Source organism: Phaenicophaeus curvirostris, chromosome 9 (genome assembly GCF_032191515.1).
Source record: "Phaenicophaeus curvirostris isolate KB17595 chromosome 9, BPBGC_Pcur_1.0, whole genome shotgun sequence".
Lineage (NCBI taxonomy): Eukaryota > Metazoa > Chordata > Aves > Cuculiformes > Cuculidae > Phaenicophaeus > Phaenicophaeus curvirostris.
The window spans coordinates 14,811,323-14,831,888 of record NC_091400.1 but is presented as its reverse complement, the minus strand read 5'-3'; the positions used below and the strand labels follow the sequence as shown (position 1 = coordinate 14,831,888).

At 38.0% G+C, this 20,566-nt stretch overlaps 1 protein-coding gene across 1 annotated transcript; it reads right to left on the bottom strand.

Moving 5' to 3' along the window:
* Positions 1-4,049: 4,049 nt before the first annotated feature.
* Positions 4,050-20,204, bottom strand: KIF11 (kinesin family member 11). The gene is made up of 22 exons (XM_069864047.1): positions 20,095-20,204; positions 17,027-17,159; positions 16,797-16,894; positions 16,634-16,712; positions 16,122-16,307; positions 15,908-16,032; positions 15,449-15,539; positions 14,882-15,124; positions 14,676-14,771; positions 13,342-13,430; positions 12,735-12,822; positions 11,976-12,164; positions 10,644-10,851; positions 10,232-10,404; positions 9,817-9,939; positions 8,659-8,817; positions 8,154-8,293; positions 7,271-7,550; positions 6,123-6,345; positions 5,715-5,869; positions 5,303-5,419; positions 4,050-4,608 (listed from the first exon to the last, which is right to left on the bottom strand). The coding sequence occupies exons 1-22, from the start codon at positions 20,172-20,174 to the stop codon at positions 4,483-4,485; spliced, it is 3,201 nt and encodes a 1,066-aa protein (XP_069720148.1). The 5' UTR covers positions 20,175-20,204; the 3' UTR covers positions 4,050-4,482.
* Positions 20,205-20,566: the final 362 nt, after the last annotated feature.

Here is a 20,566-nt window from a genome sequence, read left to right as displayed (position 1 = left end):
GCTAGAGGACCCCATTTTCTTTCCTGCTAATCCTGCACTTCACAAAATTTGTGTGAATCTGGCAAAAAAAACCCTAAATATATTTTTTTAAAAATTAACTTCTGCTAAAGAAAACATAGTCTCTTATCACATGAAAAAATCTTCACATAGTAGCTTTAGTGCTCTGGACGTCATCAGAATAAAAGTATAGTCAAAACTATACTTATATTATCAACAATTGCATATGATTATATCTAGAAAGATTTGGAACTAACGTACTTTTAATGTCATATTTCTGTTCTTTTCATTCTTACATTTTGGTAAATTTTTAATAAAGAAAACACACTAGTCAAGTTCTAAGTTCTAGTCATTGTGCCTCATTCTTTGAAGTACAATGTTTAGGTCATGAACAGACCAAGAGTCATAAAAGCATTTAAAGTACAACCAAGGAAGCGAAGGAAACATTTATATAGGTTTAATATTTTGAAGAAGTAAACAACCCAATTCATGTCCCTTATTTAAAAAAAAAATACCTGAGTTTCCATTACCTGAAAGATGACTCTTCTCATAAGGTTTTAGAAATCTGGAGACATGGAACAATTTTTAGACCTCATAAAAATGGCAGCTTGTTTCTATCCTCTATCCTGACAAGAGGCTGCTGGACCAAGCATTTTCTCCTTTTTATCTGTCTGAAGAGCACTTGTGCACAATAACATGCTCTTCTTTTAGTAGCTCAGCCAGTCTGGTGAAGTGAAAGAATAAATCCCTATGTTCAGAGTACTTCCAAAATCATCTTTGGTTCCCTAAAGATTTAAACATTCACTTTGTGGCACTGTGTTCATACTTCTAACATTTTCAAGAGGGAGGATAACAGTGCTGCTGTGGATTGAGTTTGTGTTCAACCTACAAGAACAGCCTGCTTCACTAGGTGGTCTACACCTCACCTATAATACCATGTCACATAAAGCCCACTAATGCAAAGCCTAGCATGATTTATTGTTATTTAACTTTATAAAGTAACTGTGTGGGTGGGTGTGCAGTTTATAGAGCATTACCCTCTACCATAAAAAGTAGTTTCTACCAGGGAAAGAAAAAAAGAACAGTCAAATGGTTATAAACACTTGTTTAAAAAGTGTATATTTATCAGCTATTTATTTTAAAATGTGTTTCTTTTTTTTTCCTACTTTTAATGCACTGGAACATCATAACTCTTTCTTTTTTCCCTTCAATCTCTTCCTGATAAAAAAGGGATGTTAAATTTTAGTTTCATTTTTCTAATTCCTTCTAGATTTACTTTTTCTTTTATCCCCCCAAAGAGTTACAGGCTTCCTCATTTCCTCTACCTATTTAACAGGTGATTGCAACAGCGACTGACACCTAGCAGGAAAAAGAAAGGCAGTGTCTAGCAACTATACACCTTCTCCTCACTCCCCTCTAGCCCCACACAATTGCTTCTGATACCCAGAATAAAACCACCCATCAACAGCAGTCAGTCAGCTTAGACTTCTTTCCTCTCTTCAAATAAACACTGCATCCCCCAACAACTCTGATGCAGCAAGTGCTTCAGCTCCCCAGTTTACAGGAAGAAGCAGGAAGTTTCCTTTCCTCCATTTCCTCCTAAACTGCTCATTTTTCACTTGAAAAGCAAGCTGGTGGCTCTGATTGCCTGTGTTTCCTGTGGCCCTTTTATCAGGTTCTCTACATTCCCTCTTTATATGCATTTAAGCTCGTACTTTTCCTCGTTTCATTTCTCCATATCACATTCATTGTATATGAGTTTTTCATTAAATCAAGAGCTGTCCAATTTGGTCACCAATCCAGAATCTGAAAATTCATCAAATTGACCAGAATGTGGCCATGTACTACAGCCCCAGCCACAAGGGTCATCCAGCTCAGCTGGACTGACTCAGTCAGGGTACAACCTTGCTATTTATTCTGTGGAAAAGGCTTCCTCCTCTTCTCATAAAGGATGCCTTACGACAACACTGTGCCATTTCTTCCCTCTGGATTAGAGCTGCAAATCCAGTGACTACATACAAGAAAAAACTCTTGCTTCATTTTCCTTCTCCTTTTATCCATCTATAATACATTGTACAATACACCAAAGCAAACAGGCATTGCTTCTGCTTTGGGCAATGCCCAGCTGGTGGGGAACCCAGAGCACAGATCAGGACAAAGATATAGCTACCAAGTGTCTATGGCCTTCCAGCTAAGCTCAAGATGTCAGATGCATTATCTTTTTCTCAAATACAGCACTTCATGAAACAATCCCTTATCCAAGCTCAAATATAGTTAACATCAGGGAAGCATAAATTTTATATTAATTTTTGAAACCTGTTCTTTTAATGGATGTTTGACAAAAGAGCTTGGCAAAATATTTATTTCTAAGTCCTGGTTAGTGACCAAGACTTGAGCCTTGAACTGACAGTTCAGCGTTAGAGCCATCTAGTGGGAGACGAGACACAGAGAACTGAGGCACGTTCTGCATCCACGTTTTCCGTACTATTCAGCTTTCCAGTGTGACCTCTAAATACCAGGACCCATGAAACAATGACCTGCCCTGCCAGCCTTGCAAACACAAAAAAACATGACTCTGAGGGGTCCTTCAGGAAAAAGGAAAAAAAGCACGCAAGCCATCCATTAAACTCATACAGATGTTAAGGCTCCCAGTTGTCAGCAAAGCAGTCTATGCCTGTATCAGGTTGAAACCAAATCACTAAGGCAGAGGAGACAGTTTCAAAGAGGATAAAAAAGTCAGGAAGCACAGATTCTGGTGCAATCGATGAATGCAAGCCTCTTTGGGTACTAGCTGTTCCAGTTTGTTCACACTGATCCTGTGAATTCCATAGGGAAAACAAAGCAGGCGAAAGGCTTACACAAGTCTCTCATATGGGGCACAGGCCATTTCAATACAGCAGTAGGATTAACTCTTCTGGTAGAATTTCAGTAAGTGATTTCTTGAACAGTCTTGGAAGGTCATGCTTGTATCTAGTCAGGCATGTGGTACAAGAAAATGGATCCTAGGCCCTGGAGAGTTAAGTCCATTAAGTCTGTCTGAAGGAGACAGTCCTGCAGCTTGCAGTGTTTCAAGGCCCTTGCCATAGAACTGTTTAGTATATAGGCTAGGTACTAACACCCCCCTAAAAATCACTACAGTTCATAGAATCAATGCAAGGGCATACTTCAAATTACATCTTTCTATCCTTATCAGGACTGTAGTGTGCTGTCTGAACAGTGCCAAAAGTAAATCTAGTTGCCATACTTTCTCAAACACAAATTGAGACGTGGACCACCTCTCTGAAGAAAGATCAGCTTAAGCCTGCAAGCTAGATATAGAAAAATGAACACTCTTTTAAATCACATTTTGACAACTAGCTAAGAATAGTGCCTCCATGTAAATTAAGGCTGCCTTCCACTGTCTCTCCCCCTCCTATCGTAACCCTATTCACCTACTTTTTTAGGGGACCATAGCTTGAAGTTCTCTTCAAATTCTTAGGTAAGCAGCATGAAAAGAGCAGCTGGTCAAATGCTACTGTCAGTTACTGGAAATTCACCATTACACAACATAGTAGCTACATTTATAACCAGATTTGCATGTTTTAATATTAAGTATCTATATAGATATAAAAATGCTGCCAGTTTACAATACATAAGCTGTGACTGAAAACAGCATATCCAAGCCCACAAATCACAGCTGCATGTTAAGAAAAGATTAGTGGGGTTCATTTAATGAAGAACGGAGATCAGGAAAAAAATTTTTCACAGAAAGGGTCATCCGACACAGGAACAGGCTGCCCAGGGAGATGGTTGAGTCCCCAGCCCTGGACGTCTTTAAGAGACAGGTAGATGAGGTACTCAAGGACATGGTTTAGTGGCAGATAGGAATGGTCAGACTCAATGATCTAAGAGGTCTTTTCCAAGCCAGTGATTCTATGAAGCACCAAAACAAAGTTTTGTCTATTATGAAACCAGAGTGAATCACTTTTTTCTGATAGCACAAGACTTAACCTGGTAATAGAAGATGAAAGTCATGTAAGCTTTGTTTTCCATGTATCAATGATTTAGTTGAAGAATTTATTTGAAGTATCCCAGACATAAGACAGCTATCCACTTCATAGAAACAGAATCAAACTAAAAAGCAGGTACAAAACCAGAATGCGTATTTACAGTCAATAATAATAAAAAAAAACAGTAGCATTTTCCCTACATCCCTTTCCACTCTGAGAAACACAAAACAGTCTTATTTGTCACTGCAAGTCTATTTAACATACAGCACCATAATCTGTAGAGGGGTTGGGTTTTTTTATTTGAGTCTATTAATACATTGCAAGCTACAGCATATAAAAATGGGACAAATGCAGGAAATCTGGCATGCCAATCTTTAATCCAACTTTGCATCAGCTTAGCACTATAAACAGAGACTGAGAATAACCAGAGAAAGTTATGGCTCAGCAGACAATTAGACGGAGGTTTTACAAAACCAGGACCTGCAGTGGAAATATCTTAGTTCAGTGATCTTAAAGGAGGCTTAAATTTAGGAAGAAATGGTTCTGTCATATCTTCTGTTTCGTTCTTCCCCACAGTAGCTGCAGATTTGTTCTCTTTATCCTTTTTGTGACTCCTTTTGTGCTGGGATTTAAAGAAAATGTTCAATGTTAAGAGAATACAAAAAAATTAAAGACTACTTTCTGATGTACAATGGAGAACACAGTGTTCTGAGAAAAAAGTTGGTAGTTCCTAATATTGCATTTACTAAATAGATTTATTGTATATATCTGGCAGTTCAGCAGCTACTTTTAAGGGATCCACGACAAGTAAAAACACACCACCCCTCAAACCAAACCTGAGCCTAAAATACCAGGGGGTCACACTGGTACACTGCTGGAGCAAAAGGGTCAAAAAAGTAGGGAAGTAAAAAAATTAAAAAAAAAAAACCAACCCAAAAAAACCAAACAAGTGAAGGATCAAAAATACCAATATACTAATAATACTAATATACCACTGTTACATACATGCTTTCTTTTTTTCATAATACACACGTGTCTAGTAAGTTTTGACAAGTTTTTCATGCAGGATTATTTGCTGAGGTGTTTTCTGTCTGCCCAGCATGTCAGAAATTTGTTATTTTTTTCTGCTGTTAACTGTTATCAGAATCCACTGTTACTCTAGCTCACATTTAAGAAAGCGTGTTCTACAGCATTTAAAGGAACTGTAAGACTACACTAAATGATAGTAGATGACTTCGGACTACCACCCTATTATGGAAAAATAGGTTTTCTTCACTCTTAAATACAGAGTCGTTTATAATATCTCTGGAAGTTACCTGGAAAAAAGGAACACCACCACTTGCATGGCAGCATATGTCTGTATCCTTTAACGATCTGTCAGTAGCAAGGCTTTCACCAAATTCTTGCAAACCTTCCTCCTTTTCCAACAAGTCCTAAACAGAAGGTTTTGTATTAAATGTCTGGATTTCCTAAGTGAATGTACAAAGCATGATTAGCTCTATAAAACACATCACATTTCCATTTTTGGAAATTAATGCCTTTTCTTAGTTTTGACACAAACAATATCTTGAAAAGCTCAGCACACATGACACAAACTACCCCATAAAAAAAAAAAAAAAGGCAGCAACAGCTCTGGAGGTTCTAGTTAACTCTCCTCAATGGCATGAAAGAATTCCTAAAGATGTGAAATCTTCATTGAAAAACCTCATTTGCCATTTATACACATACCTGATCTGCATTATGCTCCACCTCCTTTGACACATCGTTTAGCATCACATCAAGCTTTTGTTTGTTTTGCCTTAATTGTTCCAGTAGTAGTTCCCGGGGCTCCGTTCTCACAAGTGTGACTGGGTAGAAGTAGTCTTTTCTCTGCGGAGTTGTCCCTTTAATGAGGATTGCACTCATGAAAGGCACTATTAAACACTTTCAGCATTTACTTTAAATACAAATCCTAAAATTTTACATTAACTCAACAAAGAAATCACACTTTGTTCACTCATCATTCTTTGTATATACCTTAAAAAAAAAGGTGTAAAGTTGCTAGTTGTATTATGTCCTCATTAACCTTCACTTACAAAGCCTGCAACTCAAATTGCTTTCTGCCAGACCATTCTGTCCCCAATCTACTTTAAATACCTGTTGGAATATCCACTTTAAGAGCCTCTTGCAGGAAACCATTAACCTGAGTCAGTCCATGCTGTGCTTGATCATTAAGTGCCAGCTTCTGCTCCAGAAGTATCTCCAGATCAACTTTTATCTGATCAAGCAGGCCATTTATTGCCTCCTCCTCAGCAGCCTTTTGTCTATCAATAGAGTCAACAACCTCAGCTATTGCTTTATCACAGTTCTCTTCATTTTTCTGAAAACAAAAGCAAAACATGCACACAATCAAAAACACCAACAGGAAAGGTAAGGTTATGGCCTCTTTTCTGAGATGTGGTGCATGATTAGTGAGATGACCTGAAACGAAACAACTGAGAGACCTCAAATTAAGAGGTTTCAGTGCCAGTTTCACACTCTCATTTCAAGAACTATCTTCAGAAGAGAGTCAGTTTTGTAGAAAGTATGATCATTTTAGAGAGCTACTCATAAGAACAAAGATGATGCCAGACGGTTCAGATCAGACTCCTAGTGCTTCTATGCACAAGCCTGTACAGAATTAGGATATTCAAGAGAAAAGTGAAAATTCCTACAAGCACTAGAATCTTTATGCATTTTTAGGGGAAAAGGAGGAAACCACCTATTCTTAGCCATTCCCATTGGAAGGAAACTCCTGAAGTTTTCAGTAGATTTAACAGATACAGGGATATCTTGACATCACAAACAGTTTGAACAGTTTTTCTTCCTGAAAATTAGCAAAACATTGGATTTGTCTATTGCATCACCTATTAGAACAATAAACCAAGAAGAATAGGAAGTGAAGTTTGCAATGGAAATTATTGTGCAAATCTTCCAGGGACATTACTGGTAGATAAAGCTTTAGAGATATGTACTACCAAAAAGATGTGAAAAAGCCCAAATTGCAAATGGAAGTTAGCCACATGGGATTAACCAAGACACCTTTTTTGAAGTTATTTGCACTTTGAACTCACTCTTCATTTAAGCTTTTGATTTTCTCCGATTGCATCTGTTTAAACTGAGCAACATGAGTCTGCTGTGATCAAAAAACACACAATTTTGTTCTGACTGTAAGTGAGAACGTCTATCCGTCCCTCCCTCCCACCCAAATTCTACTGTAAAAGTTGGTCTCAATGTTGTATTAGACTACAAATGACTATAGGTACCTTTTGGAAGGCCCAGAGTCTCTCTTTGTCATCACTGAGGGACAGTAGTTGGTGACTGGTAAAGTCTACTATCCGAGCAGTTGTAAATTCACCCCATTTATCAGTATCCTGAGAGACAATTCGGAGATTGCTGAGAAGTTTTCGACAGTGGTCAGTGGATTCTTCCACCATCATCTTGTTTGCAGCATTTAAGATCCTGAGCTCTTGAGAGAAATTATCCAGAGACGCAGTAAATTTGCTATGATTGGAAGTTGTACTGCTGACTAAGTCTGTAGTTTTCCTGCAACAACATATTTGTAGCAGAGATTTTGAAAGGTGGATTTTAACACATTCTACATTTAGAAATACTTGACACCAGAACCATGGAAGTACTGCAGTTCTGTCAAGCCAGTTAATTATAATGAAGTTTCTCTACCTAGTAAATTTACAAGTTGCAGCACTCTGAGCAGTAGATTTGTTAAATCTCCTAAAAACCCGTCCACAAACTAAAAAACATCTTTGGCAAGACCTTAGTTATTCAGTCTATAATTTAATGAAACATACTGCACTAGATACACTATTATACTTCAAGATAAGTTTTTATGGCACAAAGTTCTGAAGTGCAGTCATGCTGAGGGCTGTTCATCAGCATGTCGCTCCCAAAATGCTGGTCTCTTTTCTGCAATATGCTCAAGTAAAAAGTTTGAGGAAAAGGCTTGTAGATCTACCTTTTACTCTGGGGAAAGGTGAATTACGATCTACATTGAGGCAGAACTCAGATCTAACAAAGCCTTCTGAACAATACCTATAAGTATATAAATATGAAGAGCATCTAATTTTTCAGTCCTCTTGATACTTCATTTTATCTTGCATCAGTATACATCAAAAGTAATCTGCTACTCACAGGTGAACATTTTCTTGCACAGCAGTGATGGCAGTCTTCAAACTCGCATTTTTTGTGAGTACATTCGTAAAGCTCTTCTGAGTCTCCTGCGCAAACAGGTCAAGCTGGCTTTGCAGTGAGGACATTAATTCAACTGTGCTCTATTAAGAAAATACATTTCACTGTTATTCTGCACTTTTAAAGAGTACTTGAATGACTTTATTAAATATGCAGTAACGTTCTAAATTTTAAGGTACAAATTTGTGCTGAGAAGACAAGACACTATGCTTTTGGAGATACACATACAGATAAACATACTGTACATGCTCAGAGCAAGGGTAAGGTTTTGGTTACCTTCCTACATAGCTTCTTACAGGAGCCCAAAAGCTGAAAAAAAATGAGTGTCATCAAGTTACTGTCCTAACACTTCTTCTGAAGCAAGTACAACTGTTCACTGCTACAAAGACTTTAAATCAAAGCAAGCAATTGCACTCAGCATTGGGATTTCTTCTTACTCTGAACATACCTTTGTATGTGCCAACCTCGTCATTTCTACTTCTTCTTTTAAATTCTCACAATCGCTTTGAAGCTGAGCAAAAGCACTGGTTGTTTCTTCCTGTAATTTTTTCAGAGTGAGAGAAATATCTCCAAAGAAGGTATCCATTTCCTTTTTATGATCTTCCATCTTTGAAAAAAGTTTTGTTTAAAGTTAGATATTTGTCTTTAGATAAGAACTGGATACTTTTCCAGCATAATTTATATAGAAATAGACTATACCCCAAGGAAATTGTCAAAGGCACTAATAAAGTATCATGCATAAAAGTTGCAAAACAGAGAAATCTGAAGTTATAGCCCACACCAAGTTCTAGTCTTTGTTCCAATCACAAAGATTTGGCATGTGAGGTGAACAAAACAGGAAGACAAAGACAAGGCACTTGGTTAAGACAAGAGGAAGAAGCAAGGGCTGGTAAACCATAGGCTGTTTGCTCTCTAAGTCTGAAAACCAGTAAAAAGCCCCTAGACAAGGGGAGGTGATTTGACATGAGGCATAATAGACAGATGAGGAAAAGTTTCAGTGAGAACAACAGATCAGCAGGAACAAAGATTTGTACTTACACAACAGAGAAAAAGGAATGAAAGAACGAGGCTTCAATTCTACATAAACATCATGACAGACTAGAACTAAAAACTGAAGCAAAGGACTTTTTATAGATGCAGTGTTGTCTGCACTTACAATTACTCTTAACAACATAGAGCATCATATTCCCCAGGAATAAAAGTGGCTACAGAAAAAGTTTGGTATGACAGCAGGAGACATTGGAGTAATAAGAATGGTTTACGTTGGTTATTTTAGATTCTTAAAATAAAGGAGAGTGTACATTAAGGATATTATAAAATGTTTGCTACGTATAGTTTTAGGCACCCCTATTTTACCAGTGTTCTGTGGCATTTAGGTGAGCAGTTGTGCCAATACAGGTAACAAGCAAATACACCACACTCCGAACTGGAAAAGACATCTAAAAGAACCAGCTAAAATGTGGAACTCATGGGGCAGAATAAAGAAGAAAAGGACAGACCAGAAGTGGAAACACTTTGGCACACCACAGAAAACACACCAAAGGGTTAGCTGTAAATTAAATAAAATAGAAGAGGACAGGATAAAGAGACAACTTATGTGCATTACCTTGTCAGCCACAGCTGAATAATTTTTCAAGTTACTCTGAAATTGACACTTGAGCCCCAGAACAAATTGTACCATTGGTGTCAAGTCATCTAATGCTCTTCCTAATCCAGCTGTATGTTCCTCCTAGAAACAGCAGTAAAACCAGAAAGAGCAAATAGGATGTCATTGTTCCTTCATCTAAATTTGTAAGAAGCTACCTATGCACTCTGCTATTACAGTATTTGCTATACAGTGCACTACATCTTGTGGTAGTGAAATGGGAGGGGAAGCAGGGAGGGACATAATCACGGCCAACTGCGAAAAGACAGTAGAGAGCATCGTGAAAAAAATTATACAATATTTACAGGACTCCTTTTGATCAAGAACTATTTCATATATTTATGTAAGTAACATAAGAGTATGTAAATTTACTAACAATTAATCTCAGTAGCTCAGCTTTACAATCAATTGACAGATTCTCATGTTGTATTATTTTTTCAGACATGTGAGAAACTTCAGTAGACACCAATTCTTTAACAGAGGCAAAAGATGCTGATACAACCGATGCGAGAATATTAGCTGCTGAAGAACTGGAAGACAGGAGGTCACCTACAAAAGAAATCAAAAAGCATTACAAACCTGTGTAAGACAGGAACTCTTTATTGTTCATCTCACATTACCTTCTTAGAGCACAGGAAGGCTGCTGATCATCCCAGATACATTATTACTGGTGCAATTGTAATAATTCTTTAAAATAAAGCCTCTTCCGCTTACTAAAATGGATACGGGCTTCAGTACAACTGTTACAAAAATTCAGGATGACATACTGATACGGGTATTACACTTACCTACAAAATTTGTGTAAGATGTCAACATCTGTTGTTGCTTCAAACTGTTTTCCGTAACTAAATCTTGTATTTTGTTGAACAAAACATTCATTTGTTCTGCAAATATATTTTGGGCAGTAGTATTATGTTGATCAACAGCCTTCTTACGGTCCAGTTTTGCATGGAGACCAAACACATCTTTTGTAGTTTCTTCAACTGTACTAAGTAACTACAATTTTAAAAGTTATTTTAGTCAGTCTTTAAACAAGAAAACAAGCATATATTATATATACAAAAGCAACTGTACTTCTGAGTTAAAGGAGAAGTTATGTCCCTTGAAAGACATCATCAAATTACAACTGTTCTTAATCCTGGTGTTATGGCATTTACAGTATTCAAACACAGGAAAGTTACCTACTACAGATCACTTGTTCAGACTTTGAAATTAAAGCATTAATAAAGGGCATGCTCGGTATTTAAGGAATTAAGATGATTTATCACAGAATAGTAACTGAAAAAAATTCCTAACCACTTCAACTTTTTCTGAAAGATTTGACAATAAATATATTCTTTAACAGTACTCAAGCAAGAGCTTTTCAGCACTAGTTCTGTGAAAAATAATTTACAATTTGAACATAAGGTGGATTCTTTGTTTCATAGCCAGCATAAATAACTTCTGTATCCCTTTCTCTCACACAGACACCCCATGACCCACAGGCAAAAAAATAGGCATCCCCTAACAACCATACAAGTATCAGAGTAAAAAAATTATCATATTGACTAAAAGATACAAGTTTTATCACTTTGCAGTTTAAACAGAAGGACATGCTGTCCCCCCTATCAAGCCTGTTCTGATAATTACAACCAATCTACAACCACTTCAAAGCCATGTCTAAAACAGAGGTGCCAGGGCAATAGTTTCTATTATTCATTCAGCAAGTATAAATGACATCTTTGCACACACCTTTGCAAAGCTTTTTTAAAATTTCTACCCCATTTGTTTATAACTTACGGCTGGCCCAACAAATGAGCAAAAAGCCCTATTGATTCTGCAAAACAATTAATCTAAACAGCTACCACAAAGTGCTGAACTCTCATGACATACTGTCCCAAAGGAAAGGTAGCTCCAGACCAAGCAGTATGTTTAGCAGTCAACCATCAATATTACCATACAGAAAATCCAGCAGTCTTAAGTAGCTTTTCATCATAACACTATTAATAGAGAGAACTAATCCTAGTTTTCCATCTTAAATTCAGGTTTTGTCACATTCACATCATGCAACAATTTCTTGGAACAGCACATGAAACTCCAAAAGATTGAAACCCAACATTAGAGGCAAGAACTGTGTCAACCTTGCCAGCTGTGCCATGAAGTTTTTGTTCTGTGTTTTCCAAAACTGAAACCACATATTCTTCTTCAGCCAAATGAACCTTGGTTTCTTCCAGATCTTTCTGTGTTTCTTCCAATTCTTTCTCCTTGATCTGCAGATCTGTTTTACACTGTTCAAGTTGATTTTTACTAACATTGAACAGTTCCGTGATCTAAGGTCGAAGACAAACATCAATAGGTCAACATTGTTTTTTATAAGTTCAGCAGTCCCTCTTCTCAAATTATGCTACAATACTAGAAGGCAAGTTGTCATCTACCAATGTAGCAGCTGTAAGGCTCAGAGGTCTTAAATCTAGACTGTAGATTCATATAGTCTCCGTATTCAATAGAAGTATCACAAACCAACATGATTTTCACTGTAATAATCCCTTGCTTCCTTATTTGAACCACAAGACCTAACAATTGCCACAGCACAAGAAAAAACCCACTAAACAAATGTAAGCAGAAAGAACAAGGAAGACAGTCACACTGAAAACCCAACAAAGCAAAAGTGGCTGACATGAAAATAGCTTAAAAGAAATAAATATGACATCCTGCAGCCTCACATATGATGTTCCAACATCCTAACTTCAAAGATTAGAAGGTTTCCACTCTTGACTAATTAGGGGACTTTAAGAACAAAACCTCTTCAGAATGTTCTTTGTTCAAACTTTTTTCCTCCTTCTCCAAAGGTTTCTTTCGGTTTTGGAGTAGATAAGTCATAAATGAAAAGCGTTACTTACTCTTTTCACTTCTTCCTCCATAACAGCAATTTTGTCAATATATTTAGCAATCTGTTCTTCCTGAACTGTCAGCTTTCCATTAAGAGCTCTTAAGCAAGGATTGAAACAAAAAAAAAATTAGTTGAGCAAGAGCTGATTTCAAGACTGTCCACTGTTTTTTATACTACATATTTAGCAAATTAAAAGAAAAAACATTGCTAACTTCTGTATGAAAAGCATGTCATTTTCACTTAACACAGAAAAGATTTAATTTTCCATTATAAAATTTCTGTGGAAACCAGCCCTCTTAAAATGAAGCAAACTGCATCAAGTTTGCTGTCCTATAGAGCCTCACTCTGAAAGAAAGGCTACATGCTGTAAATCTGCCTGCTGGCTATGGTTATCACAAATTCCACATATAAATAAAATTCACAGTGCAAATCTCTTCTTTAGGCTTCTATCTGTGCAATAATTCCTTTCTAAAGAACAAACTGATTGGTCAGTTAAAATCTGCTGACTATCTTCAATTTTTTGTTGTGAAAACAGATTTGAAAGCATTTCAGTATAAGGATAGGCACAAGTATCTGAGATTTATCATTAGTCATTTTATAGACATTTTAAGACTTACTCATAATTTTCAAGGGAAATATAGACCCCATTTTTTTCTCGTGTAGCGGCAAGGTCTCGCTTCAGACGCTCAATCTCTTCAGTATATTCCTGCATAAAGAAACAATCACATGTATGCCCAAAAATTTCTACTTTGCTTTCAAGATTTAGCTTAACAGATACTTCACAAAGAGCCTCATGGAAGTTTTGTAGAAGCACAGGAGAAAAGCACTTCTGTTCCAAATTAGTTCACTATAGCATCATTTAAATCCATACCATCGGATATATGTAGCGCATTGAAGCTTCCCATTTGAATCATACTTAGTTGCATATAGGGTCCAACAAAAAAAACACAGTAACCCTATAGCTCAAGAACCAAGAGTGGGAAGAGACAAACATTGTTATAGAACATACATATATATATATATATATATATATATATAAAAACCTGTCACAGTGACACAGGGCTCAACTAGATCACTTCACTCAGTAGAAGAGGATGCGTGTTCAAACACTGACATTTTCTTACCCTTGTTTAGAAAATGCTGGTGTGCACCAGCCCTCAACACTGTCTGTGAAGCGGTTTTTAGCTAAAAACAACATTACTATGCTTGAGCACCCGCCTTATTCACCAGACCCGGCTCCCTCTTCTCTAAGATCATATCAGTGCTCAAAAGGAACGCATTTTTTGTTAGTAGAAAGTGTGAAAGCAAAAATGACTGGGATCGATCCTCAACAGCCTTTCAGAAAGTGATCTGTGGAATTGCTTTGAACATTGGCAGCATCGTATGCAGCTGTATGTCAACTCAGAAGGGAAATATTTTGAAGGTGATCATAGTTAATTTTCTTAATTTGTTAAATAAAGAGTTAAAGGCACAGTCATTTTTTGTGTTGGACCTCATATAACAGCTTATAGTGAGAACTGCCTCTTCTTTAGTAAGTCAGCTACTTTATATCGGCTTATCATTCATACCTACTGATATAGTTCACTTTAAGGCACTTTCTAGGGAATGGAGCTGCTAATACAGCAAGTCCAGAAAAAATATCCAGTGTCATTTAGTGGCTCTCCACTAACTTGTAAACAGGTAATCCATACGTGAGTCATAGCTAGCAGCAATAGCCCTCTCTTATTCAGCTTTAGTCTTGTTAGATACTGAAACTGTTACTAAGTGACTAATAAACGAACAAGTAGAACAGCCAAGTTCAAATGCATCAGTTCAGTGATTAAGTCACCTCAGAGAAGCACTGCTATTAGCTGTAGCTTTTCAATAACTTCATAATTCTTGCATAGCAAAAACTGTGCTAACAGGACAAACCTAATGCACAAATTAATTTGCGAAGATATGTCCAGCTTACCTTAATAAGAGCTTTTTTTGTTAACTTCTGATTAACTTCAGGCTTGTTCATTATGTTCTTTGCTCTGTGGGCATATTCCAGTGTACTCAGTGTCTCCTGTGATAAATAGATGTAACACTAGGTCAAGCTGAGGAGTTAACTGATGTTTCTACTGTTAGCAAAATATAATATCTATTTCAAGAGTAGATTTTCAGACCTAAACTTACCTCAAGATTTATAGATGCAGGAGAAACTGTGGCAATTATGGATGTTTTTGTTCGTCCTCCAAGAGAGTCTTGCAGAATTCTTGTGAGTTTAGATTCCCTGTATGGAATATGTGGGGCTCTTTCAACTAGAGCAGTAATAACTCTTCCTAGCGTTAGGAGAGACTGGTTGATATTGCCAGCTTCACGAGCTCTTCTGTCAACCGCCCCAGATCGACCAATGTTTTCACTTCCTGCAAGATCGACCTGAAAGTGAAAAGCAAGGACAAGCTTCTGTCTTAAATCCTCCTGAAGAACACTTACCTTGTAGTGTTACAGAACACAACATACATGAACTAAATTATGAGTTGCTCAGGAGACATTGGGGTAACAAACGTGACTAACATTTCCAGAGTGGCAAATATAGTTCATATCACTTTATGATAAACAATGATTTTTTTTTTCCCCCTCCCTTATCAGGAAAAAAAAAACCCAAACAAGAACACCTTAGATTCCCAAGAGAATGAGGTCAGATTATTCTAGTTAATTACTTCAATAATATAATCAATGATATTTAGTTCAAATACTTACCAAGTTTAGCTTTCCAATTTTAACAAGTTCTTCTCCATCTATCGTTGTCTCTTTCATATGGATGGTAATCGAAAACACAGAGTGGGAACGGCTATAAAAGAATTTAGTTTCAGACAGATATCCCATTAAAGTCAAATCATCTGCTTGCTACATGACACTGCTGGAGCTTAGGTATCCATGCTCTTCTTGAGGAATAAATTCAGCCCATTAATTGGGACTTAAATATTTTCAATACACAAAGTTATTCTACAAAGAATATTTGTGTGTATACATATAAATACAGTACTTAAAACCAGTGATGAAGCAACTGGATGACATTTGCCTCATTCAGTCCTGGTAAATTTTATCTTATTTCAAGGAAAAGCAAGAGAACCACTCCGGGTTTGTTCTTATTTGTGTGGTCTAAAGTCGGAGACATCAAGAAAACTGGCTTGTTTCTGAAGTGGGGAAGAACTCTACCTGGAATATGCGTTCAGGTAGGTAGCTGCAGTTGTTCTTTTTGCTGCACCCCTTTCCAGGATTTGGTAGACTTCATATTTGTTGTGTACAGTTACTTCTTCCAAGCCTTTAATAATTACACCCCTCTGTTAGAAAATAATGCAGTCTTATGAAACACATCTCGGCAATTCTGAGAGAGCCTTAAGATAACAAATTTTTAGAAGACAGTGCTAACCTTGTTTCGAGGGTCATCAAACATCTGCAGTCTTTCTCCAACATCAGCTGCAGGATTCAAGAGGTCAAAAAGCTCCTCATTATAGATTTCCAAAAGAGAGACCTTCACTGAAAATTCAGTACCATTTTCTGCGAGTTTTTCAAATATTTGATGCAGTGTACGGGGTATTATACCTGCTAGTGGATCCTATAAATTAAAGTGAAGTATTTAACACAAAAATGTACTGAAAGAGATTAGGGGACGGGGAGTGGAATTTCAGCTAAATAATCTGATTTCATATAAACAAGAATACCTTGGGCAAAGATTATCTTCCATATAAGGATCACCAGGACTTGTATACATGCATTGAAGTTGTAAAGTTTTGATTTTCATACAAATGAATGAGACCATTTCTTAATATACTAATATTTAAAGGAAAGTCAGCTCTAGGATTTAAAAGGCATTAACTTTAGAGGGGTTTTCTGCAATTTCTAACTTTGAACAGACAAGAGAAATCTCAGAAGTGAAGATACCTCTTCCCAAGTATATTCTTTATTGGGTGACCGTTCCCCTTCCATTGTGAAGGTCTTACCAGTACCAGTTTGGCCATAACTGTGAGAATAGGAAAAAAAAAATGTAAACAAATAAACTAAAATTAAAATAAAACTTCCCAATAATAATTATTGGCTTACTTACGCAAACACTGTACAGTTGTAGCCCATAATAACTTCATCCAAAATAGGACATACAACACTCCGGTATACATCAATCTGCTTTGCCTGAGCTCCAAAAACCTGTCGAGGTAAAGACAACACATGCCATTTATCCGTAATGTACGGTATCACATGATACAGTAATCAGACCATACTAAAAAAAAAAATATAGTAGCTTGTTTCTAAAAGTCCCCAACTTGACAAGCAGTTTACCATATCAAATGTGTAAGTCTTTCTTGATGTTTTATCTGTCACTCCTCCAACACGGACGCTAACTTCTTTTCTCGCTTTATCACAGTCCACAACAGAATGGGAGTTTGTTTTACGTTCTGAGGCATTAAAAGGCCTAAAAAGACATGAGTTAAGAACATCTGATTGATATCATTATTAACAGGAATATAAACTGACAAAACTAATATCACTCAGTTTAAAGATCCAGAATGGTGTACTTGAGTAAAAGGAGCAAAGCTTTTAACTTAATTGGCTTAAAAACTGGTTAAGGAAAAACTGCCACAAGTTTCCAGACCTTGTTTCTCCTTCCACCCACTGTGAGACAACTCAAGTATCTGCAGCTTTCACTGTTTTCATATATATTTTTTAACAAGTTAATAAACGCTTTTAAGGTCATTTAGATGTGTATACAGCTAACTTGCATTAGAAAACATTGTTCACTTGCAGGGCGGTGGAATATTAAAAATACCAAATAGTTGTATAAATAAGAGCCTTCAAAATAAAGGAAAAGCTTAAACTTGAAAGTTAAGGCAATAGTGAATCAAACAAAGTTTCAACATTTCCTTTTTTTTTTTTTTCTCATTTACACAAGCAATGAAGCCTACATCTCACAGCAATGACACAACTCTCAAGTACCAGAAATACCAATAGACCCTCCTAACACAACAGTATGCAGCACTACAAAAACCTTTACAATGCTGGTGCATTTGAACAGAATTAGTGAATTGCGAATAGAATTTAATAAGGCATACAAAACATCAAGTTTGGCATGAGTACACATAGCTTTTTACTCTGATTTTAAGTAAAGTTTAATAGAGGTGTAATAAAAGTTTAGAAGCTTGATGGTGAAGCTTTGTTCACATCACCAAGTTAATAAACTTGTTGCACACAATTTTCCTTGAAAGGACATTTGCAACAGTTCCTCCCAAAAGGCACCAAATGACCACAGGCTGAAACCTAAAAGCATAAAATGCTATTTTATTACTCATTTAGTAGCACTACTGCACTGAATGCCTATGCTACCTTCATAGCTGCCCTGAACAGTCAACTTAACAATAGAACTTCTTGCAGCCTTAGAAATCTTCAAAATATTTTGACTTCAGATGTTGTCTCATTAAATTATGTTAAGAAAATATATCTATATACCACAAGCACATGGCATCTTGAGCTTCCTGACTCTTGCAATGAACATTTCTGCCTGATCACAGCACTGAGGCTGAAGTGTTAGATTCTAACTAGACCACTAGATACTTTTGTGCAAGAGTGATTGGTGATGACAGATGACCATCAAAATCTTGTTCACAAGGGCAAGTTACGTTTTCGAGTTTATGACTTTTAAAATAAGAGGAGGCTGAAAAATTAATATATTCTGCTCTGATATAACGGTGAGCCAATTAAACACCGAAGCCTTATGGTACGATAATCCACAACTTTGAGTAGAGGAACAATTCAGTGAGACTTGAGCATATGTGCAGGTCATCCCCACTAGACAAGCAGCAAGCTGGCATGCTGTGGTGGCGCTTGATCTTAGGTTCACCCTCCTATGTATGAACCACATAAAACATTGGTATTGTTAACGTGCATGCCAGGTTTCCAAATATACGTTTTACCAAAGCAGAGTGAATGTGTTGCTTGAAAAGATTTTTGACAAGCTCAGACACAACAGGTTTTGAAGCAAATTTGGATGCAAATTAACACAATTGTATCTACCTGCCTAATTGTATCTATCTGTATGATAAGTAGAACCCAACTGATGCAGAAGGTGAAAGGAATACGTACTAGCTGAAATACACTGAATGCCTATTAAAAAAAAAATTGCATTCCAAAAATAAAATAATTTTTAATTTCTGTTTTCATTGAGCATATGTAAAAGTGGAACTTCAAAGCATGACGATATAGTGATTGCAAAAGGCATTAATAATAATATGCAGTCTAACGTTGGGAGTTCTGGTTCACAAAAAAACCTTCCAAAGGTGTTTTGAACACTACTACTAATGGTATTGCACTTTTAACAAACATCACTTTAAGAACATTTATGATCCAGTATCAGTGAGCAAGTCTTTAAAGTCACCTCAAAATTACAAAGAGAGCTTAATTATTTGGTACATGAAATTTGTCACATCCTACCAAAAACCAAATTCACTGTATCAACCAAAGAAGCTTGTCATTATTCCTTAAGAGGTTGACTCCTGTAGTTTTTTGGTCTGAATTCAGAGAGCCTGCGTCACTGAATTTATATGAAGAATACACGTCAGCTGGTGCAGCAAAAACTTTATCCCCTGTTCCATCGGAGTAGCTTCCCACAGGAGGTCACAGGAAAGAAAATCTCAGTTTTGATTTTGCGTGTCTTGACTATCAGCCATACTGACCCTCATCCAGCTCTTCTGCACATTCCTACGCAGCTTCATATCGGGCGCACAAAGTGAGGAAGTGGGGAAGAGATGTAACGGTTAGAAGGTGAAAGAAGGAAGTTTTAGATCAGATATTAGAAAGAATTTTTTTTCCTGTGTGGGTGGCGGGGCCCCAGCCCAGGGAAGTCGCAGCTGTCCGTGGGAGCAATGCATGAAGCTGGTACCAAGCACATTAGAATAAACATTATTAAAAACACACCAGGTGTTCCGAACTAAACACAGAGGCTGACACATCTTGAACGCGTGAGAAGACCAGGCTAGGAAAAACCGCCTGGGAATAAGCGATTGGAGATACGGCTGAGAACAGCCAGGACAGCGTAGAACGGACGAAACCATCCTGTTAGTCTGAAGGTCGGAAAACCGAGAAACTGTAAAAATATCTGAACGAGAGAAGCCAGAGAAACAGTAGTAGCGCTTTCTTAATTTGACTCCTGTATGCCGTGCTGATTAAAAAGAACACACTTGAAGTAACCCGCGAGGTCTGCGTTTCTTTCCCCGCCGCGGCTGCCCCGCCTCTAGGGGTGTCCAAGGCCGGACGAGGCTCCGAGCAGCCCGCGGGCAGCGGGGGCGGAACTGGGCGACCTTTAAAGGCCCCTCCTGAGCAGACCCGCCGCGATCCCCGGCCGCTCCCTCGCCTACCTGCAGCGCACCACCACCTGGATGTTCTTGCCCTTCTCCTCCTTGGCGCTCCCGCCGCTCTGGGAGCTAAAGGAAGCCATGGCGGAACCCGAGGGCAACCGAGAGAGAGAAAGAGAGGCGGAAGGAGCCGCAGGACGCGAGACACCCGCCGCCTTCGAACCGCGCCGCGCCACACCCCGGCCAATCAGCGGCGGCACGCAGGGCACCACGGGAATGCCTTTGAAATGCTGGCGGGCGCGCGCGCGCGTCCCCGCCCCCGCGCCGTCACGTGACCGGCGGCCTGGAGGAGCGGGTTGCCCGCCCCCCCGTGACGTCAGGCTCTCACCTGCCCTCCTCGCTGCCTTCCCTGGTGCCCGAGCGCTGCGAGCCTCTCCTGCAGTCTTTGCTGGCAGGTCTTTGCCGTGCTTGCTTCCCTCCTGTGCACCCCCCGCCCCAGGCTCGCCCATCAGTCCGTGTTGTCTTTAAACAGAAT

Bases quoted from the DNA above. Each gene is read 5' to 3' on its own strand.
- KIF11 (XM_069864047.1), bottom strand. From the start codon at position 20,174: ATGGCTTCCTTTAGCTCCCAGAGCGGCGGGAGCGCCAAGGAGGAGAAG. The intron at 5,870-6,122 runs GTATTTAAAGTA...TCCTCATTAAAG, and splicing joins TAAAGTGGATATTCCAACAG to GGACAACTCCGCAGAGAAAA. The intron at 4,609-5,302 runs GTAACTTCCAGA...TTTAAATCCCAG, and splicing joins GTGGTGTTCCTTTTTTCCAG to CACAAAAGGAGTCACAAAAA.